This window comes from Rhinatrema bivittatum, chromosome 15, assembly GCF_901001135.1.
Source record: "Rhinatrema bivittatum chromosome 15, aRhiBiv1.1, whole genome shotgun sequence".
Lineage (NCBI taxonomy): Eukaryota > Metazoa > Chordata > Amphibia > Gymnophiona > Rhinatrematidae > Rhinatrema > Rhinatrema bivittatum.
The window spans coordinates 10405251-10430208 of record NC_042629.1 but is presented as its reverse complement, the minus strand read 5'-3'; the positions used below and the strand labels follow the sequence as shown (position 1 = coordinate 10430208).

At 44.7% G+C, this 24958-nt stretch overlaps 1 protein-coding gene across 1 annotated transcript in view; it reads right to left on the bottom strand.

The window, feature by feature from the left end:
- Positions 1–9364, bottom strand: part of TMPRSS15 (transmembrane serine protease 15) — a 335674-nt gene extending 326310 nt beyond the window's left edge. The window contains exon 1 of the mRNA XM_029579188.1: positions 9122–9364. Within this exon, the coding sequence (XP_029435048.1) occupies positions 9122–9364 (243 nt within the window). The remainder of the gene's footprint in view (positions 1–9121) is intronic.
- Between the last annotated feature and the right edge of the window lie 15594 nt (positions 9365–24958).

Sequence of the window (24958 nt, the reverse complement as noted above, 5' to 3'; positions counted from 1 at the left end):
AGCCAAAACCCAAAGGATCAAGTTTTTCATTATTTCTCATTTCATATTTAAGTCTTCAAAGTTTTGAAAGTCATTTACTACTGAGATGCTGTCATAGCTAATTAACAGAGCACTGCCGTCATGGGGATAAGGTTTCTCATGGACTAAGACATTGCTGGTTAAACAGGGACCCTGGCTGAGGAGCTCTGAATCTATTCTCATCACAATACCAAGGTCAGTTAACAGCACAGGAATAATTCCTAGTTTTTCTTTGCAATGAATAATAATTCTGGATTTTTAGCTCACATTTCCAAATAAGGCTGAAGATAGGCTTACAGATGCAATAAGTCTGTGTCCAAAGCAGCTTACAATCTGTATGTGTACCTGAGGCAACAAGAGAAAAATGACTTGCCCAAGGTTATAAGGAGTATCAGTAGGGGAAGTGGGATTGAGATTTCAACCCAGTCTCTCTGGTTCTCAGATCACTAATCTAACCATTAGGCTACAGCTCCTTCTGTTGCACCTAAGCCTATTATATATGATTGTGAAGCATTACAGGTCTTTCATTAATAATATCAAGTCCAAAAAGCAACTTGTATTTTCAGATAAACCTTAACTCCTCGATTCAGGCTCAAATTCTTTTGTTCTGTCCTTGTATTAGGAGCCTTCAAGTTTCCCCAGGCTTATAGTTAGTGCCTTCTAACCCAGTTTTCACTACTAGAATTGCCCATTGTCAAAACCTTTCTACCCCCAACAATGTAAACAAGTGGGAGTGCCATCAACAAACCTTTTCCATTGAAAACAATTTAGTAGAACTAGGGGTCACGATTTGAAACTCCAGGGAGGAAGACTTAGAACCAATGTCAGGAAATATTTCTTCACTGAGAGGGTGGTGGATGCCTGGAGTGCCCTTCCAGAGGAAGTGGTTAAGACTAAAACTGTGAACAATTTAAAGGGGCATGGGATAAACACTGTGGATCCCTAAAAGGCTAGAGGATGGGAATAAATAAAAAAGCTTAACTGGCATGGAGCAGCAGTTACTAACCTTAAGAGAAACATGGGGGAAACCTGCACGGAGCAGCAGTGACTGCCTTGGGAAGCTTGCTGGGCAGACTAGATGGACCATTTTGGTCTTTTTCTGCCATCATTACTATGATTTAGTACTAGGAAAGTATTAATAATTTCTATCGAAAGCATCACATCCTATCTAGTGTTTGTAAATCTGGTAAGTGTTTGTTACAGAGGAAAATAAATTTTTCAAGCAAACAAACAATCTTTATGCATTGTAGACATAAGTTAAGACAGGAAGAGGGCTCAGGGAAAGTGCGTATTGGAGTGAAAAGTTTGCTAAACAGTCTGGTAAACTGTTGTAATATTTATTCAGCTGCTGGATAATCCATGAACACTAGAGATGATCCTTCAGCCCAATGGAACTTCTTAGCCATTAGGAAGGTAGATCAGGGTTTAAGAGTACAGTATAAAAAGAAATCTCAGCATTAATTCAACCGGGCTGTAAGTAGGAACATCTAGGGGGGAGGTATGTAAGAGTGAAATGTTACTCACCTGTCTGCAAATCCTTAATTACCATCCACGAGAACACAATTAATCCAGTGCAAACTAGTACAAAAATAATGTTCAGAGCCACAAAAATGATTTCATGGTCACTTAGAGGGATTCTGGGCTTTGAAGATGCTTTTCTCCAAGTTACTGTCATGTTTTCAGGTGAGTATGCTATGTTACCAAGGACCTCATCAGATACTGAATACAGCTATGAGAGGTGCCCTGCACAATCTCTTACATTTATAAGACCAATTTGAATAGTAATCAAGGCATTAATCATTACTAATGAGTCACTGAGTAATAGCCTTTATACTCTTATTCAATGAACATATATTTGCATACCAAGAACAGTTTAAGACTCTCGACAATCTCCAGGAAGAAAGGGTAAGCACAAACTTTCAGGTGAAATGTTAATTGTGAGCTGTATATCACAGAACATGTCAGTTATTAACATAAATGTAAACCAAAAGTAATAATAGAAAGTACAAACATAATTTACACTTGTTTGGTTTAAATTTAAGTAGTGTGTCAACTGTCATTTAGATTTATATCAATAAGGCATAAAGAACCAAGTTTTAGTTATTTGCAAAGAATAACCCTTTTTAAAATCAATATTCTCCACTTTCTCAGATCAATATTTTACTTTAAACAACAGGAGATGGGGCCTGATAGACTACGGGCTTTCCCATTATTTGTCTATGAGAACAACACTCAGCACATCTGGCTCACAGAGAGGTACAAGGCTGATCTGCTGGTTAAACAAGTCCAATTGTACCAAGCATTTGCCTTACAGACACAAAGGAACCATTCACAGAAGCCTTTCTCCCATTCTGTGTCTGAGAGAATCAGGTCCAAAATGGACTTTAGGTATGCTGGGGAGCAGAGTATGCTTTAAAATCCTGGAGCTATAATCTACGTCGTAAAAATGAAGTTGGAGTAAGATGGATCTACGAGTTTACTACTGAACTGTAAAAGGAAAATTGGTTTTTACCTGCTAATTTTTGTTCCTGTAGTACCACATTTCAGTCCAGACTCCTGGGTTTTGCCTCCCTGCCAGCAGATAGAAAGTTTCACTGACACTGTACATAACCCATTGTATCACCCTAAGCATTGACCTGTAACCAAGCCAAGATGCAGCAACAACCATACATTTCTAAGCAAATTTCTAAATAAACTCCCTCCTCTCGAACGTGCCAAAAGAAGGTGAAGTTGCACAAAAAGACAATGAAAAACTCATTTCTCAAATTTTAACATAAGCAATCAGCAGTGAAAACCTCCAACAACTTTGCACTACATACAAAACAACAGTACAAGTGGTAGACTCTCCCCCCAGTAATTGTGCAGGTCTCTGGACTGATCTGTGGTACTACAGGAACAAACAGTAGCAGGTAAGAACCAATTTTCCTTTCCCTGTACGTACTCAGATCAGTCCAGACTCCTGGGATGTACCTAAGCTCCCCTTAACTCATATGCTTTGATGAGAGGAACACTCTAATCAAAGCATATGGAAGCCCAGAGCTCCGATATCCAAGCGATAATGCCTAGCTAACGACTAGTGCAATGACTTTCTAGTAGCCACCCAGCAAATTTCATGAGGAGACATCTGTTGTGACTCAGTCCAGGAAGTTGCCTGAGAATGCATTGAGTGTGCCCCTAAACTCCCCGGCAGCAGGCGCCCTTTAGAAATTTAAGTCAACTTGATTGCTTCCTTCAGCCACTGCACAATTGTAGCCTTAGACACCTTACTTCCCTTCTTTGGACCAAACCACAGTACGAAGAGGTGATCTGATCTACAAAGAGGTGATCCGATCTACAGGAATCATAAATGACCTTTAGATACCTTAATAATGCATGCCTCCTATCTAAGAGCCTAAGCTCCCCCACGTAAGGCATAGAGGAATTCAAAATCCAGAAAAGCTGGAAGCTCCACTGTCCAACTAAAGTGAAAGCCGAGACTACCACAGGCAGAAAAGAAGACACCCTGCATTGATACCCCTGAATCTGACATCCGTAGGAAGGGATCTTGATATGACAATGCTTGGAGCTCCAAACAAATAGCCACCAAGAAAACCACTTTAAGAGTCAAGCCCTTAACCGTAGCTCTCTTTAGAGGTTCAAACCAAGTTCTCTAAATTCAGATTCCAAGACAGATAAATGTTCCACACCTGAGGACACAAGTTCTTAGCTCTCCAGAGGAAACATATACCATCCAGATGTGCAAACAGAGGATACCCTTGCACCTTACCTAGAGAACCCAACTCGCTACCTGGGCTCTCAGAAAGTTAAAGGCCAGTCCCTTGACCAAAACCTTTCTGTAGAAAAGCCAAAATATGCGACACCATAGCCTGAACAGGCTGAGGCTACACTCCATCAACAGCAGACCAGGAAGATCCTCGAAATTCGCACATATGTCAAGGATGAAGAAGATCACCCAGCCTGCAATAAGGTAGAAATAATTGCTTTGAAATATCCTCTGTAACTCAGTTGCCTCCTCTCAGAAGCGAAGCCGCGAGACAGAAGTGAGCCTCCTGGCCCAAAAATATTGGGCCCTGGTGTAAAACAGTCGACCGATGTCCAAACCTCAGCGGCCCATCTATGGCCATGCTGATCAGATCTGGGAAACATGATTGATGTGGCCACTCTGTAGCTACCAGGATCACATTACCCGGATTTTTTTCTATACCTGTGATCCTTTGTCCACCAGAGGCCACAAAGGGAAGACAAAGAAGAATCCCTTGAGTGCACGGCAGAACCAGAGCATCGATTCCTTCTGTACCATGTTCTGTTCAGCGCCTGTAAAACTGCAACACCTTGGTGTTCTCTGGTCAGGATACCTCCATCTTCCATGAATGAGACACATCGCTGCATCGACAGCTCCCATTCCCTGGAGTCAAACTTTATCTGACTGAGAAAATCCGTCTGTAATTTGTTCACTCTGATTATGTGAGATGCTGCCAGCTGCTACAACTGCTGCTCTACCCAGAGAATCAACTCCCGGGCCTCTCAAGCCACTGCTTGATTATTGGTTCCTTCTTGACTGTTGATGGAGGCCACCATTATCACACTATCTGACAGGATCCATACTGGATAGCTGTGTAACCTTGGCAGACAGGTAAGCAACGCGAAATGCACTGCTCTTGCCTTTAACTGATTCATAGACAATGAGGTCTCCTGTTTTGATCACTGACCCTGTGCTGACTGATCTTGTCATACTGCCCTCCATATGGAGATGCTTGCATCTGTAGTGACTATTACCCAATTTGGAACCTCCAGTTCTACACCACAAGATTGGTGCCAGTAAGCCACCACGAAAGACTGTCCCTGGCTTCCCCCTCTAATGGAAGAGGAAGATGAAACTCTTCCAATAACAGATTCCAGCAGATGAGAAGAGCCTCCTACAGAGGCCACATATGCACAAAAGCCGTATGCATTAATTACAATGTCGATGCCACAGAACCCAGGACCTGTAAATAGCCCCAGACCCTGGGCACCAAAAGCTCTAGCAGAAGCCTATCCTGACTCTGCAATTTTAGCAATCTTTCTCTGTGAGAAGCATTCTCTCCACTAGCATGTCGAACTGAGCTCCCAAATACTTCAGAATTTGAAAGAGGACTAAATGACTCATTGCTCGATTCACCACCCATCCTAGAGACTTCAAACTCATCGATACCTTTTGTACTGATTGTCGACAGAGGTCCTCTGATTTCACATGAATGAGCCAGTCATCCAGATACAGATACACTAACACACACCCCCTTTTGCAATGTGGCCACCCCCACCACCATCACCTTGGTACAGATATGTGGAGCCGTCGCCAGCTGAAGGGAAGGGCTCAAAACCGAAAAAGTTCCCTTAGGACCATCAATCTCAGGAATCTCTGGTGCTCCGGCCTGATAGCTATGTGCAGTTACCCCTCTGTCAAGGCGAGAGATGCCAAGAACTCTCCCTTGTGTATCATTGCTATGACAGATCTCAGAACTGGACCTCAGATTTTCCATGCAGAAACGGGGAATCTTGACAGCTGCATTTACCTTCTTTATGTTCTCTTGAATTGAATATAGGGGGGAAGAAACAGGACACTTAACTTAAAATTGACCTTCAGCCACACTAAGCATGTTTAGGATCTGAGCCAAAAGACTCTGGCCATGCCGAGCGTGTGCAGGGTCAGAGCCAACAAATTCAGCAAATTCAGCAAGACATCCCTGTGAAAAAAGATAAAAATCTGAGCAGCTCTCAATCATATGCAATTTTTCCCTCTTTCAGAGGTGAGAAAAGCAAGTTTGCTTACCGTAAATGGTGTTTCCGTAGATAGGATGAATTAGCCATGCTGTCTGGGAGCATCTATGCGACCGGAAGTAGGTGGAGTTTTCCTCAGTGAGTTTTTCTGCATAAACCTCCATTTTCCCTCAGTCTCTTTGTAGCCAAGCAAGAAGTAACAATTGAACTGTTCTTTGTGTGACTGCCTAGGGAGGAGGGCAGGATCGCATGGCTAATTCAACCTGATATGTACGGAAACACCATTTACAGTAAGCAAACTTGCTTTTTCCCGTTGATAGCAGGGTTGAATTAGCCATGCTGTCTGGGAATCCCAAGCTTCTGGGTTGTGTCCATGTAGTATGTTTTAGAAGGTCAGGACACCAACCCTTAGGAAGAGTAGACAGTCTCATCGGTTTTGAAGGGTTGACCAGACTGCTGAGCCTAGTGCCGCATTAGAAGCCGCTTGTTGTTGAAGACAATAGTGTGATGTGAAGATATGAATGGAGGACCAAGTAGCTGCTTTGCAGATCTCCAGTAACAGAATCTTTCTCAAGTGGGCAACTGATGCTACTGTGGCGTGTATCTGGTGTGTCTGAGGCTTCTTGTCAAGTTTGATTGAATGCTTGTCATAGCAGAACTGAATGCATTGTGATAACCAACTGGTAATGGTTCTCTTAGAGACTGGTTGACCAGGGTCATTTGGGTTAAAGGAAAGGAAGAGCTGAGAAGGTCTGGAAGGAGATTGAGATTTTTATTTATAGTAAGCTAGAGCTCGTTTACAGTCTAGTGAGTGCAGGAGTTGGTCTCGCTCATTGTAATGAGGCTTTGGCATGAAGAATGGTAGTGTGATGGTCTGATTAAGATGAAAAGCGGAGACCACCTTGGGAAGGAAGGTGGGATGAGGTCGAAAGATAACCTTGTTGTGGTAAAACTCAAAATAAGGAGGGAAGTGAATCAAGGCTTGCAATTCACTCACTCTCCCAGCTGATGTGATGACCACCAGGAATACCGTTTTCCAGGTGAGGTATTTTATGTGGCATGTGTCTAAAGGCTCGAAGGGAGACATCATGAACTGCTCTAGGATAATGTTTAGATCCTAGGGTACAGGTGGCTTTGTCACTGGCGGTGGGAGGTGAAGCATGCCCCACATGAATATGGAGACCAAAGGATGATTGGAAATGGGAAGGCCATTGTGAGGGTGATGAAAAGCCACAATAGCAATGATATGCACTCAAACTGACGTGGTAGCCAGTGTTATGGTTTCGAGGTGTTTGAGTGGATTCTTGGGTACTGTGGAGATGGCCACTCCCCTGGGGAGGAGCCCCATGAGGAATGGCAGTACTACGCTAGACTCTATACACGCAGAGAATTCGTGTTTATTGTACAACTTGGTGGTACTGCCCAGGGGTGGCAGCAGTGAGGTAACCCAGTAGAGTAGTCCAGGGGTCCTCGGCAGAGGAGACCCGTCCCACACTCCAATGATGGTAGGCTGCGCTGGGTAGAGGAGAGAGTCCCAGATGTAGACTCGCAGCGCTGAAGCTGAAGGGGAGACAAGCTGACAAGGTTACTTTACTCACTGAATAGATGGCTGTATTCAATGAAGATCCTGGCAGGCAGAAGTAGTTGGTTTGCAGGCACCAAGGCAGGGAGAGCAGGCCCTCGAGGAGCGAGTACCCGGTACCCCAGATAGGCACCTGAAAGAAAGCCCCCGAGGAGCAGGTACCCAGGTTAGAGGTGAAAGGCCCGGAGGGCAGAGACAACTTCCAGTGGCAGCAAGGAAGCAGCAGAGCAGCTTAGACTGGAGGCAATTCAATCCAATCCTTGCTAACTCGATTTGTTAGCAAATGAAGGGCAGGCTAAATATCTGGATGGCGTGATGTCACTTGGAAGGGACGCCCCCGAGGTTCCTGCCATGATGTGGATAAAGACGTGAGTGGCGTGCACGCACACACCCTAGGAGGTCCTCAGGAAATCCATGGCGAACAATGTCGCCGTTTCCATTCCGGGGTCACTGGAGAGAGCAGCATGAAGACGGGGCAGCAGCCATCTTCCCAAGGCTTGAGGAGAGAGAAGGAAGAAAGGTGAGGCACAGAGGTCAAAGCCATCTGAGACCGACAGATGCAACAGTACCCTCCAGACCCCCTACCTGGTCTTGGTTTTTGAGGATCGATGAAATTGATGAAGCATCTCTTTGTCCATGATATTAGCCAAAGGTTTCCAAGAGTTTTCTTCTGGTCCGTATCCCTCCCATGACAGGAGGAAAGTGGAAAAAGCTCAATTTGAGACTATGAGAGTAGAGAATATAAGTGTGAAGAAACTAGAGAACTTGGAAAATCAAATTAAATATCTGAACCTTCGGGTTTTGAATTTCCCATATATAAAAGAGATATCTGCATACGATATGCTGAAGGAGTACATGATAAAGATTCTGAAGATTCCGGCTGAGGGATTACCAGTGATCTCAAAAGTATACTATCTACCGAATAAGGAAGAAAAAGGGAAAGAACCACCTCAGGAAGAAGAAAATGTATTGAATTTGACTCAGATTCTGGAAATGTCCACCGAAACAGAAGTTAAGAGAAGAATGACCTTATTTCTTCAATGTACTTTTCCTTCAGATAGGGATCTTATATTAAAGAGATATATGAGAAATAGGAAGTATATTATCGGAGTAAAATATGGATATACCCGGACATATCTCGAATGACACAAGAGAGACGAAAGAATTTTTGGCATTCAGGTCTGATGTTGTGGCCAAGGGCTCCAGTTTTAGTCTGAGGTATCCCAGCAAATGTGTAATCAAGCATCTAAATGCGAAATATATTTTCTTTGAACCTGCCCAATTACAGAGGTTTCTTGAGCCTAGTAACCCCCAGAACCTGTAGTTATCGTAGCTAATATAGAAGTTTCTGTTACATTCTCACGACGGTCAAAATGCTTTTGCAAAATATGTAAAAATTTCTTGTAAACCGCCATGTTTAATGTCTCCCCCAATTTCTTGGAAAAGTAGATAAAAATGTTATGAATGACTGAGTAAGAGATGAAAAGTCTTATTGTTTAAAAATTATATGATGGATGATAATCTACGCATTGTATTATATTTGCTGGAAGTGAATATTGAAAATTAATAAATATTAAAATATAAAAAACAAAAAAAAACAGTATTTCTTAATTTCATTTCAAAATATAAGAAAAAGAAATGTTTGGTTTTCATTTTATACGGTAGTGTTTTGTTTATTGGTTTTCATTTCATGCCAGCATAAAAACAAAACAACACCCCATCGGGGTTTTCCCCGCAGCCCCTGTTGATCGCCTCTTAACTTACCACAATGCAGGGGCCCCTTCGCCCAGAGCTGTTATGAATCCTGCCGCGGACTTCTCCCATGAGCAGGTCCCTCACCTTACTGCTGCCTTCGCCATTGCAGCCGATGTTGGGCCTTCTGCGCAGCCGGAGCCTCGGACTCAGTTGGCCTCTTGCGGCCTGGAGGCCGCCCACCACGTTCCTCTTCTCAGCGGCGGGAGCCGCGGACTGCAGGCTTCCTCCCCGGCGTGGCAGGCCTGCCGCCATGGTTATCCATGGCTGAAGCTGCTGCCGACATCATGGTCATATTCGCGGCCGGAGGCTGCAGTCCTCGGGCTTGCCTGGCGGCCAGAGCTGCCCTCTGATCCTTCTGCAGCAGCGGGAGCCACTGCTGACGTCGGGGCCTGCTCCTCGGCCTAGCCCTGCTTCTCCACGCCGACGTCGGAGTAGGGCCGCTGTCCACGGTCCTGCACAGCTTCCTGCTTCCATCCCTAGGCGCGCGGCCGCACCTCTCTTCAATATTTAAAGGGCCCAAGGCCGGATATGCCCTGGGCCCCACCTAGAGACCATTTCCTGCGCCAGCCCTAAAAAAGGGCTGCTCCTGCATTCCACCTTTGCCTTGCATCGGAGTTACTTCGCTCCTGGAAGTCCTTATCTTCCAGCGCTCCATCAGGTCTTTCATGTTCTTTGTTGGAGCTCCATGTCTCATCGGTTCTTGTTCCATGTCTTCATCTCCTGAGGTCCTCGTCCAGGTCTCTGATGTCTTGATGTTCCTAACGTCCTCCGTCTCTGCTCTCCGGATGTTCCTGAAGTCCTGATGTCCTCGATGGCTAGAGGTCCTTGACGTACCTGATCTTCCTGATGTCTGTTCCTGCAATGTTCCAGCTCTCCGAGTTCTCCAGGTGGCCTCTCCGAGGGTAAATCCGTTCCGTCTGGTTCCTGTTTCTGGTCACTGGAGCCCCTGCCAGCTGGATTCCGTTCCTGAGCCTGCCCCGCTCCCGCGTGGTCCGTGTCCAGCCTCCTTAGGCTGAGTAGGGCGCATAAAGAACAGGGTGGTCCATGACCAGCCCATTGGGTCCGCGCTGAGTAGTGGGCTGTGTAGGGCGCCCTGAGGAACAGTGCTCACCTGTCTCGCCTAAGTATTCCAAGTCCTTTTTGTCTCGTCTGGATTTTCCAAGGTCCGTAAGAGTCATCCTTGCCTCGGACATTCCTCTTGCCTGGAGATTTCATCTTCACTAGTCCCAGATGTCTTCTATCACCAGAGCTTCCATCTGCCAAGCGGCAGGTCCGAAAGGGCTGGGAACGGTCGGAGGACTGTTCATTTTACCAACATTTTCTTGTTGGATCCGGGAGCCTGCAGGCTGGCAGAGGGTAAGACCTTGTCTCCGCCATGCTGGGACACACCGCCAACCCTCGGTTCGGTCCTGGACTCGTCTGGGGTTGGGCCAAGGCCCAAGGGCACACGAAAACCCGAACATAACAAGAGCAGGAGTGATACCCAGGTCACTCCTGCCCTGCTGGTGCTCTCTCTCATAAAGGTGCTGCCTAAACAAGAGGCTGGCACCATTCTGGTACACGGTGAAGTTTTGGAGTGCCTGGCAGGGCAGGAGTGACTGGAAATCTCTCTGAGGCCCCCACAACACAGCAAGTTAAAGGGAAGTCCAGTGCGGCCCACCAGTGGTAGGAGAAATCCCAGGAGGGCTGTTTCTAAACCAGGTGGATGGGTTTTGTTTTTAGTTCGCACTATTTTAAAATACCACACACACTAAAACCAATACAAAATGCAAAAACACCCCCAAACAAATAAAAGAAAGGCAGCAAACCCTTCTCCTAGCACCAAAAAGAGAGAATACCTGTCCATACCGCCAATGATAATTCTAAGATAGCTCCTAAAAATTAAGTATAAGAGCTCGGGTGGAGGGGGCAGAGCAAGATGGCCGCAAGAGGTTACTTGGGAAGACGCTGCCCCTGTACTTCGGTTCTCACTTATTCTTTTTTCCCTTTGGCTATGGCTGCTAAAGTGAGGGTTTATCCTGCTGAGCCCACTCACTCACCCTGTCAGCAGTCTATCCAGTCTTTCATGTTCAAAGCATCTGAGCCAGGGATGCCCCCATTGCTGGTTTTGCTGAGGGAGCATCAATCCAGCTAGGGGAGGAGGTTTCCCTCAGCCCCCGGGTGCAAGACACACTGCCGCCTCAAAGACTCAACGCATCCGATCAATGATGCGAGTTCGGCGCCTGTGCGGGAGGGGGTGGAGGAGTTTGTCACATCCCTGTTCACTTCGGCTTGTTCGATTTTCCCCAGTTTCATTCCAAGCTTGAATGGAGGAGTGATATCATTGCCTATTTTGGATGCTCAGGGTGTTGTTGCCATTGAATTTGATGCTGGGGCAGGACCCCTCCATTAATCTGGAAGTGGGCGAGATATCCTGCAAGCTTACGAAACCAGCGGTGGTAACTGTGGATGGCATATGGGAACTCAAGGAGCAATTCAGCCATGTTTTGGCTGTCTCTGTTTCTAAAATGGACATTATCCTGGCTAAACTAGACCCTCAGGTTACAAAGCACAATTTACTTCTGCAGGAACATGGAAATCATTGTGTAATTTTAGCATTTTTTTTTTTTTTTTTTTAGTTTTTAAATATATGGCCATTTATCCACCTATAAATTAGCAGGATAAAAAAAAGAAGTGTTGTGGGGATGTTCCAGGGCATGATTAACTTATCCACCTAACTTAGATGATTTTTAGTTGTAACCGGATAAGTTAGCCAGATAAGTTCAGACCGGCTTCAGAGCCTTGTCTGGCTGGACAACTTCTTACTTAACTGGATAGCTGGAAGTGAGGGAGTGTGTATCTTGCTCCCATCAGGTTATTTTAAGGGGAGGCCCCACGCCACATCAGCACTGCAGGTGGGTAGAGGTGGGGAAGGGAAGGGAGGGGAGGCAGCCCGATGAGCATTGCTTGAGAAAACTGGGGCAGGGAGGGCCTAAACCGCACACCTGTGAACCCAAGCAGTTTTAATATGTAAGAGAGGTTTGGGGGATGCAGGATGCACGGCCCAAGAGGGCCATGTCTAACATTTTGGTGGGGGAGGAAGGGGATCTGGGCTGCTGGCCTCGTTATTTATTTATTTAGGCTTTGACAGCTGTACCTAATCAGATATCTATTGAAGATATCCAGATAAGTAGGAAGTTATCTGGACAGACAAGGCTGGATAAAAAACCTAACCAATTACAGTCAAACATGCAGCCAGATAACATCAGCTGAGTATATTCAGCGGGATGTTTATCTTGCTGAATATATGGACAAGTTTTCCAGCTAGCTTTAGCCGGATATCTTGTCCACTAACTGGCTTACTGAATATTGGCCGCCTCATGTTTTACATACACAGAGAGGGCTAATGTTTAAAGCTTCCAGCATTTTAATAAATGAGACTGGTCAGAATATTAACTGAAAGCTTAGCTTCAACCTTTGCCTTCCAACAAGATCATTTTGGACTTTGCACGGATTTTATCTTACATAAAATTATGGTTCTTATCTATTCCATTAAATGGAAGTTTTAATTATGTTGACATACATGAGGGAAGTATTAATTGCCGAGTGCCGTGAGATGCTGATCATGAAAAATATTTCATTGTGTTTTACAGATTCATTCAATGTAATACCAGTGCTTTTTAATATAAAGATGTGCGATGCTGAATTATATGAACATTTGCATGGTATTAGAAAATTATGTTTAATGAAATGATTTTATCTAAATCATAGTTTTAGCAGTCGTGAATTAAATGCTGAACTTGGAGTTTTATGGTGGTTTTAAACCATGAGTATTCAGGATAGCAGTTAATCCCACATTACCTTCGTGTGGACTCTGCTGACAAGGTTTATTGATATTAAGAACTTGTGATGTCAGAGTAGAATAGAAAACCACGAATTTAAGATATAAGATGCAATTAGTGTAAAACCTATTACTCTTTGACCGTTAACAATGTGTGTGTGGGTAAACTTTAAATGTATGCTGCCATAGGAAACAGATAGCTTAGTATAAATGTCCCATTGTGGGAGAATAGATGATGTCAGGGTAACAATAATCTCTGGTCATGTGCTATTTCAAGAAGAGTATTAGGGGATGAACGATAGTGTGTCTCTGCTTTTCTACAGGTCTGTCTGTGGCCTGGTATTCTGTACATCCGATGTGGCGAGACTTCATAAAGAAATAAGGGTCAGACTTTAGACATAACTTTTAATTACTGAGATTCCCAGCAGAGGATTTAGGTTGTTCCTGCCCCGGGCACTGACAGTGCTGCTGCCCCCTCCTTTGTAGACAGATCAGACATTACCCGGTAGCATCTCGGTGGCCCAGCTTTTGTGCCACAGCTTCCTCAGGGCAGTGAAAGTTGCAGACGTGGGAGGAAGACCAATGCTGGCCGAGAACCTGACCAGCCTCACATGGACCGCCAGGGCTGTGAAACTGCTTGCATCAGTGGCGCATATAGCTATCATCTAACGGGGCAGCCAATGGAGCCCTGTGGACTGGACACCCCACAACATTTTAAAGTGAATCATGGTACCATTGTCTGACCATGCCTAAAATTACTGGGGAAATCAGTGAAGACTATCCTCCAGGGGAAGGTAAGAGGCACTATACATGCTTCTGCCAGTCTGCTGTTAGTTCATTACTGTGTGGCCTCATTTGCAGGTACAGGATCCCAGACAGCACAGGACAGCTCTGCTGCATCAGTTTAACAGTTTTACACTTTGCTCCAATTATTTGGGCTATGCAAAAAATGCTTTCAGGTTTAGCTGTAAAATGCAACCCCCTCCCCCAAACAAAACTTGCAGCCCATGGTGGATTTGCCCCATGAGTCTGTGAGCTGCTAGAGAAAACTGTGAGGATGAGCTGAAATGTGAAGCAGTCATTGGTGAAGGAAGTCAATCATTTTGGTGGATAGCAAAATTGCTTACTTGTAATAGGTGTTATCCCAGGACAGCAGGATGTAGTCCTGACATATGGGTGTCGTCACTGGACGGAGCCCTATCACGGAAAACTTTCTGTCAAAGTTTCTAGAAACTTTTGACTGGCACACTGAACCCACTGAGCATGCCCAGCATGCCATGATCCCTCGAGCCACAGGGGTCTCCCTTCAGTCTCGTGTGCAGCAATAAGTGTTAGGAAAATAAAATAATAAAACATATCGGACTCAACTTCGCGGGGTGGCGGGTGGGTTTTGTGAGGACTACATCCTGCTGTCCTGGGATAACACCTATTACAGGTAAGCAATTTTGCTTTATCCCAAGACAAGCAGAATGACAGTCCTCACATATGGGTGATTAGCAAGCTACAGGCTGAGTCATTCTTGTATTGGACCAACATCAAACAACTTGTGCAACAGGCACAACAACTGGTACTGTTGGAAAACATGAGGCAGCCTGAAGTCACAGCAGGTTGGATGTGGAAGGAGTTGGGATTATACTGGAAATAAGTTCTTTAAAACAGATTGTTCAAAGGCTGAATCTTGTCGTCCTTCCTTGTCCAAGCAGTAATGTGCTGCAAATGTGTGGAGAGCTCCATGTTGCAGCCTTGCATATGTCAGCAATCGACTGAGGTTGCCATTGCACCTTTACTCGTCCCTGGAGAGGAAAGCCTGCTTTTTCATAGCAGAAGTCTATACAATCTGCTAGCCAGTTAGAGAGTGTTTGTTTGCCCACTGCTTTACCCGGTTTGTTTTTGTCAAAAGAAACAAAAAGCTGGGTGGATTTCCTATGGACTGCAGTGCAGTCTAGGTAATATGCAAGCGCACGTTTACAGTCCAAAACCCTCTCACCTTGGTGAGAGTGAGGTCTTGGGAAGAATGTGGGCAAGACCATGGACTAATTCAAGTGGAATTCCGTAACTACCTTGGGAAGGAATTTTGGGTGAGTATGGAGTACCACTCGGTCATGTAGGAACCTTGTATAGGGTGAGTATGTGACAAGTGCTTGCAACTCACTAACCCTTCTAGCAGATGTAATAGCGACTAGGAAAAGAACTTTCTATGTAAGAAATTTAACATCACAGGAATCCATGGGTTCAAAGGGAGAACACATGAGTCTCGTTAGTACTACATTAAGGTCCCAATCTGTGACTGGTGGCCGTAACGGGGGTTTAAGCTGAAGTAAACCTCTCAAAAATCGACTGACAAGGGGTTGCGCTGATATCGGAGCATCCCCTACTGTATTATGGTAAGCTGAGCTATCACTTAAGTGTACCCTTACTGACGTAGTCTGTAGACCAGAGTCTGAAAGGTGCCAGAGATAGTCTAATAAAGATGATGTGCGGCAGGAAAAGGGGGTCAATACTTTTCTGTGCACACCACGTTGTGAATTTTTTCCACTTAGAACGATAGGATTTTCGTATGGAAGGTTTACGTGAAGTGACGAGACACATTAGTTGAAAGATTGAGTGGTTGCAGGATCAAGCTTTCAACATCCAGGCTGTTAGAGATAGGGATTGAAGGTTGGGATGGCGCAACCTGCCCTGATCCTGAGTTATGAGAGTGGGAGCTGTGCCCAGGTGAATTGGTTCTCTGATCAAAAGGTTGAAAAGTATGGGAAACCATACTTGTTGAGGCCAATATGGAGCTATGAGTATCATTGTCCCTTTGTCCTGTTGTAGTTTCACTAGAGTTTTGGTTATCAGCGGTATCAGAAGATACATGTATAGAAGGCCTGAAGTCCAGGGACGCCTTTGCGCTTGCAAAGGCGTCCCTGGCAAAATTGTTGGTCTGCCTGTATAGGGAGCGGAATCTGTCCACTTTGCGATTCAGTTTGGATGCAAAGAGGTCTATGGTTGGTTAGCCCCAACGTTGGAATATTCTGGTCATTACCAAAGGATCCAGGGACCACTCGTCGGGATGGAACTGACAACTGAGGCGATCTGCAACTACGTTGTGATTGCCTGCTAGATAAGTGGCCCAGAGAAACATGGAGTGTGTCAGGGCCCAATCCCAAATCTGTGCGGCTTCTTGGCAGAGGCTATGCTTCCTTGTTTGTTCAGGTACCACATGGCTACCGTGTTGTCTGTCTGTATAAGAACAGTCTTGTGTGAAAGGCAGTCCTTGAACACATATAGAGCATAATGTATAACTCGAAGCTCCAGGAAATTGATTTGAAATGTTGCTTTGAGTTTTGTCCAAGTACCCTGAGTCTGGAGATTGCTTATATGTGCTCCCCAACCTAAGGTGGATGCATCTGTAGTTAAAGTCACTTGCGGAACTGATTGTTGGGCGTTCGCCCACCAGAGGAGAGATGAACGTAATTGTGGGTTATTTGAATTGGAGACAACAGTGGTTGAATGGCTTGTATCCACTGTGATCTTAATGCCCATTGGGTTATTTTCAAGGCTAATCTGGCCATAGGAGTGACATGGACTTTGGAGGCCAAGTGGCCGAGCAGAGTTAGAAACTGATGGGCTGTCACAAGTTTCTTTGTGTGCACAGATTTTGCTAATGTGGAGAGTGTCTCTGCGCGTTCCTCTGAAAGGAAAGCCTTGATATTGTGGTGTTCAACTCTGCTCCGATGAACTGGTATGAGGTGGGAGTTTTGGTAATTGGTATGAAGTGGGAGTTTTGGTAATTGATTAGAAATCCCAATGAGTGGAGCAGATTGATTGTGAGCCTGAGAGAGTTGAGAGCTCCTTGTTTTGACTGACTTTTGATTAGCCAGTCATTCAGGTAAGGAAAGACGTGTATACTTTCCTTGTGCAAATGGCCCGCTGCCACCGCTAGGCACTTTGTGAATACTCGGGGTGCTGAGGCAAGTCCGAATGGCAGAACCCGGTATTGGAAATGCTGATGCCCCACCAGGAAGCGCAGAAATTTGCGATGAGGAGGGAATATTGGAATGTGAGCATAAGCGTCTTGTAGATCCAGAGAACAGAGCCAATCTCCTGCTTGAAGAAGGGGAAGCATTGTGCCTAAGGTGACCATTCTGAATTTTTCTTTTCGGAGAAATTTATTGAGATTTCGGAGGTCTAAGATGGGACGTAGGCCTCCTGTTTTCTTTGGAATGAGGAAATAGCGGGAGTAGAATCCTCTGCCCTGCTGAGGTCGGGGAACTGGTTCCACGGCACTGGCTCTCAGTAGGGTGGATAAATCTGTTTGCAGGAGAGGGATATGATCTATGTGCATCCAAAGAGACTTTGGTGGAGAGTTGTTTGGTACTGTGAGAAAATCCAGTCGGTAACCTTGTGTTATAATGGATAGTACCAATTGATCTGTTGTTATGTTTGACCAATTGGGTTGAAAGAAAGAGACCCGACCTCCCACTGGTAGATCTGGGATTGGGTTGGTGCAGTGGCTGCTGTCCTCTGGGAGTTTTTAAAATCCTGATGTTGGGCCTGTCTAAGGTGGAGGCTGAGGCCTAGAAACTCTTGGTTGTCTAGGTTGACTTCTCTGTGCTGGTCTGGATGCCCTACCATGGGGTGCTGGTGGATAATTCCTTCGTGGCCTGTAATATGGTTTCCTGGTGTCCTATCTCACTGTTCTACTTGCAGAAGAGGGCATTTCTGGTGGAACAGTGGAGAGTTGGTGCAGAGTTTCAGAATGCTCTTTTAGCTGCGCCACTGCATCTTGAACCTTTATCCCAAAAAGGTTGTCACCAGCACAAGGCAGATCTGCCAACATTTCCTGAACCTCAAGCCTGAGGTCAGAGGCCTTCAGCCAGGCCCACCTATGGGCACTAATTCCAGTTGCCGTCATCCTGGACGAGGTTTTAAAACTGTCATAGGCTGCACAGACTTCATGCATGCCTACTTCTAGACCTTTGTGTATGATGTTATTCACTGAGCTTGATATTGTTGAGGTAAGGACTCAGACAGTTGTTGCATCTGCTTCCATAGATTGTGTTGATATTGGATCATATATAATTGATATGATGCTATCCTGGAGACAAGCATTGAACCTTGGAAAATCTTCCTGCCAAGAGTATCCAAGAATTTTTGTTCCTTGCCAGGAGGTATAGATGAGTGTTGATGGATCCCCCTTTGACTTCTTTTGGGCGGATTCTACCACCACAGATTGGTGTGGGAGTTGGGACTTTTGGTAATCTGGTATATGTTGTACTAGGTAGGTGGCATCCATTCTCTTGTTCACTCATGGGATTGAACAGGGGTGCTCCCACAGCCTATGTTGTAGGTCAACCAGGACGTCATGGACCGGTATTGCTAAAACTTCTTTAGGCGGATCAACAAATTGCAAAACCTCCAGGGTCTTTTGCCTCGTGTCCTCGTTTGCCACTAGTTGGAAAGGAATGGTATCAGCCATCTCCTTTACAAAATTTGAAAAGGAGAGGTTCTCTGGTGGTGACTTCCTTCTTTTTTCAGGTGGGGATGGTTCAGACAGTATATTTTCCGATGAAGTATCAGTGTCTCCGTCATCCTAGGTGTCTGATGAAGGACGTCATGGAGGAGTAGAGTGAGGTATGAACATAGGCATCGATGGCATTGATGATTTCTGCGGTGGAATCGATGGAGGAAAAAATGGCATCAATGGAGACACCGGAGTTCTTGGCCGAGAAATTCCAGATGGCCCAGGTACGGGTCGGGCATCGGAGAAGCCCCGGAGGCATCGTCTTCACTAACGGGAATCGGCATTTTCTGTGCCATTGGTAAGGGTTGCATCGGGAGAGCACCGATGAGGGCATCAAGCTTCGAGAGTATTGGTGCGAAGACTGAAAGGTCCGGCAGCGGCATCGGCGCGGGCATCAGTAGTGGCATCGGTACAGGCATCGATGGTTGAGATGGCGTCGGTGCAGGCATCGGTCCTGAAGGTTGAAGGTCTTGTAGAGCATCTTTGACTGCCTGGTGGATAAAACCGTCCAGTTCCTCCTGTATAGCTGATGAGGTCAGAGCAGCTATAGGGGGTGGCAGAGAAGGTAGAACCGGCTCTTCCACAGGTCCCTGTGGTGGCGCGGTACCCGGCACCATTACCAGTGGGGATTGCCTTGGAGTGAGAGGCATTGAGGGAAAACGCCTCAATGCCTCTCACTCCAAGGCATTGAGGCAGAGTGAGAGGCAAAACGCGGAAAAACGAAGACTGAGCGGAGACCCCTGTGGCTCGAGGGATCATGGCATGCTGGGCATGCTCAGTGGGCTCAGTGTGCCAGTCAAAAATTTCTAGAAACTTTGACAGAAAGTTTTCCATGATAGGGCTCCATCCAGTGACGTCACCCATATGTGAGGACTATCATCCTGCTTGTCCTGGGATAATGGGCTTTGCCCAAATTCTAAAGCATGTTAGCGTGTCTGAAAGGTCACGAATGATACACATAAAGCAGAGGAGTGACTGTACCTCTCTAAAGGACAGGTTTATGTGATGAGACTGCTTTCTTTCCTACTGTAAGCCACATTTTCATGGTTGCTTCGGTGCATATGCCTGTCTTCCCTCTCCCCTCTACAGAAGTCTTCAGGATGCATGTAGATTGCAAACCTGATTCTCAGCTGCTATTTTGCAGTCACTTTCATAGTCAGGATATCACAAGCCTTCAGTTTCATTGCAATTCTTGGTTAAAGCCCATGAATAAGATGTAAGAACATTGAGAAAAAAATGGAGTGAAACTCTTTAGGAGAGGTTATATTTTATACTGGAATTATGATTGTATAACTCTTGATAGAAACTGATCTTTATGATTAATTTCTCACTCTGCCCTGTTATTACTTCTGCTGGACAGGGTGCATGTTTTCTGACATTTGGTAATTCCAAGTTGCCATACTGTACAGAAGCACTTATATTTTTTTATTTATTTTATTTAAGAGTTTTTTTATACCGAGGTATAGCTAGCAGCCTTCACTCCGGTTTACAAGTACAACAACCTATTACATTTAACAGTAAACTGAAACCAGAAAAACTACTTATAATAAACAACATCAACGTTTATAATAGGGTATAACTGATCAAACCTTGTATATTGGGTGAACAAGTCAGGGTGATGATCAATAAGTTTTTTCGAAAACATTATTAGCTTAAAATGTTCTGTGTCATCGTCTTAGGGGTGATATTACATTTCCGAAAAAGGTTATGCTTTAGAAAATGTTATGTGGTATTAACCAATATCATCCTTGAATGTTTGACTGAATATCCATGTTTTGAGCTCTTTTTTTAAATGATTTAATGTTGCTTTGTGAGCTCAAGTGTTCTGGTAGTGAGTTCCATAATTTCGGACCCACAATGGATATGGCTCTGTTCCTTGTGGTGGATAGCTTGGCTAAAGGTTCCCAGTGGATAGCTTGGCTAAAGGTGGATAGCTTGGCTTATGGTTCCCAGTTACATTTAATTGAGTTTATGAAAGTTCTCTTTAATAGTTTTCCTGTATACTTGTGTTAATGTATTCTGCCTTGAGGCGACTGTTTTAATGTATTTCCGCCCTGGAGGCGACTGTTCAGTTCCTTGTAAACCGGTGCGATATGTATTCTTTACAGGAACATCGGTATATAAAAATGAAAAATAAATAAATAAAGGTAGTGATGGTATTTCTAGTTGTACTTGACTTGCTGTTCTAGTCGTACATTGCGATCTGTGTATATGTATGACATTGTCAAGGGCCGTGTTATCTGCTTTGTATATAGCATTGTGTAATATTGTTAGTATTTTGAATTCAATTCTTTTTTCTACCGGTAGCCAGTGTAGACTGTTGAGCACAGGGGTGATGTGGTCTGATTTCTTTTTGCCCGATAGGACTCTAGCTGCGGCATTCTGTAATAATTGAAGTGGTTTTAAGGCCACTTTAGGTAGACCTATCAAGAGAGAGTTGCAATAGTCGAGGCTGGTGAAAATAAAAGATTGTAAGACTGTTCTGAATTCCTGGTGGTGTAGCATCGGTTTTAGATGTTTAAGTATTTGGAGTTTATGGAAACCCTCTTTTGTTTTTGTTGTGATGTGCTTTTTGTAGTTTAGTTAACTGTCAATCCAAATCCCGAGGTCTTTTACGTTGTCTTTAAGTTGTATGTAGATGTTGTCTATTTGGAAGGATGGGGTGGTTTTTGATCCTGAGTTTTTTCTTTATATTAGAATGCATTCGGTTTTGCTCATGTTTAGACATAATTTTAGGTGGTTCAGCATATTTCTAATCGACTCAAGATGAGAGGCAGCTAGTGTCAGTGCATCTTCGATGGTGGAAGTAATTGGAATGAGGAGTTGTATGTCGTCAGCATACATATAGTAAGTTACGCCTAGGCTTGATAGGAGTTGGCATAGGGGAAGTAGATAAATATTAAAGAGTGTGGCCGAAAGAGCCAACCCTTGTGGCACACCTGTTTCAAGGGGGATGGCTTCTGATAATTTGTTATTGATGGAGACTTTGAAATATCTGTCTTTTAGGAATGAAGTGAACCAGCTAAGAGTTTTGCCTGAGAGCCCTATGTTTGCTAGACTTGATATTAGCCTTTTGTGGTCAACTGTGTCAAATGCTGCGGAAAGGTCGAGGAGGATTAGTAGATGGCTTATTTTGTTATCAAAGCCTCTTAGTATATTGTTGGATAGACTGAGTAGTAGAGTTTATGTGCTGAGGTTTTTCCTAAAGCCGTGTTGGGTGGGATATAGTATTTTGTAGTTATCGAGGTGTTCATTGAGTTGTTTCAGGACCGCTTTCTCTGTCATTTTTGCAAGTAGGGGTAAATTTGATATCGGACGGTAGTTGTTCAAGTCGTCTGGGTTCAGGTTTTTCCTTTTTAGTATTGGTTTGATTGTTGCGATTTTTTACTTTACTGGTAGCTCACCTTCTTTGAGAGATTTATTGATAATTGCTGCTACTGTTGGTGCTACGGAATGAGCAATTTCCTTTAGCTCTCGAGTGGGGATGGTATGTCCGGCTGGGTTTATTTTTCTTAGCATTTTTTCTGTTTCCGTGGTGGAGATAGGTTCGAAATTAGACCATGGTGTTATATTTGTTGTAGATATTTGGTTTTCTTTGACCGAGGAGTTGTTGAAGGCATCGGTTATTTTGGTTATTTTGTTCTTGAAGAACGTAGCTAAGTCCTGGCTTAAATTTTGTTTTCGGTTGTGTCGGATTTGGTGTTTTCAGAGATGAGGTTGTTTACTATGTTGTAAAGGGATTTGGAGTTATTGGTGGATTTTTTGATCTTTTGACTGTAGTAGTCACGTTTAGTATTCAGAATCATTTTTTTATAAGCGGCTAGTTGTGTGCGGTATCTCTACAGGGTTTCAGGGCACTTGTTTTTTGCCATTCTTTTTAAACTTTTCTGAGGTTGGATTTCATATTTCTTAATTGAGAGTTGAACCATGGGTTCCGTTGTTCTCTGCAATTCTTTAGTTGTTTAAATTTCTCAGGGTTTATATTATTTACGGTGTCTTCTGTGATTTGGAACCAGGATTGGACAGCATTATTTGTATTTGAGATGTCTAGATTTGCTAGTTGTTTTCCAAGTTCTTGTTGGAGAAGGTTGGTTTGGAAAGGAGGTCGGTATTTGAAAGATCGTGAATCATTTGTTGTTGCCGTGTTGTTGATGTTTGCTTGCGTCTTGCATTGTAAGAGGAAGTGATCGGACCATGGTACTGGCCTGTATGAAATAGATGTTTCTGAGAAATAGTTATTAGTGAAAATCAAGTCCAGTGTGTGTCCTGCTTTATGTGTTGGGTTGTTCACTTGTAGGTTGAAATTTAGACTTGATAGCATGTCTAGCATGGTTTGGCAATTTTGTGATCTGGGATTGGTATCTGTGTGAAGATTGAAGTCGCCAAGAATGATAGTAGGTTTTTTCGTGCTGATGTTTGTTATTAGGAATTCCAGGAGCGGAGAGATATTGTTATCTAGAAGTTTGGGTGGGCAGTATACTAGGCATATTTGTAGGTTTTGTGAGTCAAAGAGAGATATTTCATATTGTTTTGGGAAATTGTGTGGAATCACTTTCATAGAGAAGTGTTTTTTTTATAATAAGGAGTAGACCTCCTCCTCTTCGGGACTTGCATGGGATTGAAAATGTGTCATAAGCATTATTGTCTAGTTGATCTAATGCATAAAGTTGATCTAATGCATAAAGTTGATCTAGTTGATCTAATGCATAAAGCATAAAATATTAATTGATCTAATGCATAAAGTAACCCTAGCCAAGCCACAGGGAGGCTGAAATGCTGGAGCCAGCTAGTTTCCTGCCTCCCCACCCCTCCTTTGTAATTACAAGAAACTTTTTGCATTAGATCAGTTGGAGTGAGTGCCTCTGTCTTGTTTTGCAACTTGGCTATAGCTCTGAAGATGGTGGGGATCAAGCCTCAGACACACAGGCTGCCGGGCTCCTCAGTGTTGGAGGCAGACAGGAGGGGATGTAAATGGTCAGATGCTGTTGAATGGAGTTTATAAAATATTTTGTTGGCAAGTCTTTTGTTCAGCATTTCCTCACCTTGGTCAATATTTACTCATCAGAGTGATACAAGTTTTTGACAGCAAGACTCTGCTCCTGTTTTTCACAAGGCAATATTTCTGGGATATAGCATGACAGCGATCACTTTATTGAGCTGTTATTGGGTCAGATATATCATAAGAACATAAGAAGAACATAAGAAAATGCTATACTGGGTCAGATCAAGGGTCCATCAAGCCCAGCATCCTGTTTCCAACAGTGGCCAATCCAGGACATAAGAACCGGGCAAGTACCCAAAAACTAAGTCTATTCCATTCCATTCCTAGAACACATCAAACATTGTATTCCAGCACTACAATTGTTCCAGATTCCACAGTGAAAATGTCCTGGTATTCAGTTGGAGGTGGGGGGGGGGGGGGTCAGTGGGAACCACAAGGTCCAAACTAGAGCATGTTCTGCATCGGAGAAAAACTTCAGATCTGTTTCATTATTTCCTCCTAGTGCATTTTGTCTGATGCTACAAAGGGTGGCCAATAGCATTTAAAACATTAAAGAGAGCCAACTGGGAATCTCAGAAGAGTTTATAAACCAACAGGACAATATGCAGAGAAAGGTCAGTGTTAGGATTTGTAAGTATGTGGACCCTTTGACCGAGACGAGAGGTGGAATCGCCCAGGGGGAGGAGCCCCACTGAGCCTCACCGTCAGGAGGTGGAGTCTCGGCTGCGGGATGGGATACAGCAGCGGGTAGAATGAGAGAGAGAGTGATCCCTGGAGGTGGGCCACGGAGTGACATCGCAGCTGCTGATGTCACACTCAGCTTGGGAACTGTAGTAGACAAATAGTAATAGAACTACCCGAGTAGCATGGGTGCCGGTAGAAGTACAGTCACTAAAGTACACTGGGTCCGTAGAGACGGTATACAAGAGGGGCCCTTGGTGGGAGGTCACGGTAGTGGTCCGCAGAGCGGGGTACACCGGAGAGAGTTCCCATGTAGAGAATACAACAGGAACCGCAGTGTAATACTCACAGCGACTGAAGGCAGTAGCAAGTCCGGAGAAGCCTCGGGGAGCGAGGCAGGCAGGAATCCGTGTGAAGACCCTCTGATGAGCGGATAGCCAAGAGACGAGATAGGGCCCCCGAGGAGCGGGTACCTGATAGTCTCCAACACGGAAGTAGGAACCGGAACAGCATTGCAAAGAGAGTAGATAGTTGTAGCAAATGAACTCATTGCCAAGTCGCTGTCTGTCTGGGCTGGTGAGCTTTATCCAGGTTGAGTGACGTCATCTGGTGAGGACGCCCCCGAGGTTCCTGCCATGACGTGGTTAAAGCAGGTCGGGGAGTGCGTGCATGCGCCTAGGGAACCCCGCGGGTAAGATGGTGGTTGGCGGCGGCCATGCCGCTCAAGGAGGCCCGAGAACGGAGAGTGGAAGGCCGGTGGTAGCTGGCAGAGGCTGCGAGTTTCCCTAATGGAGCTAAGGCAGCAAACAAAGAGGTGAGCAACAGCGGCCGCAG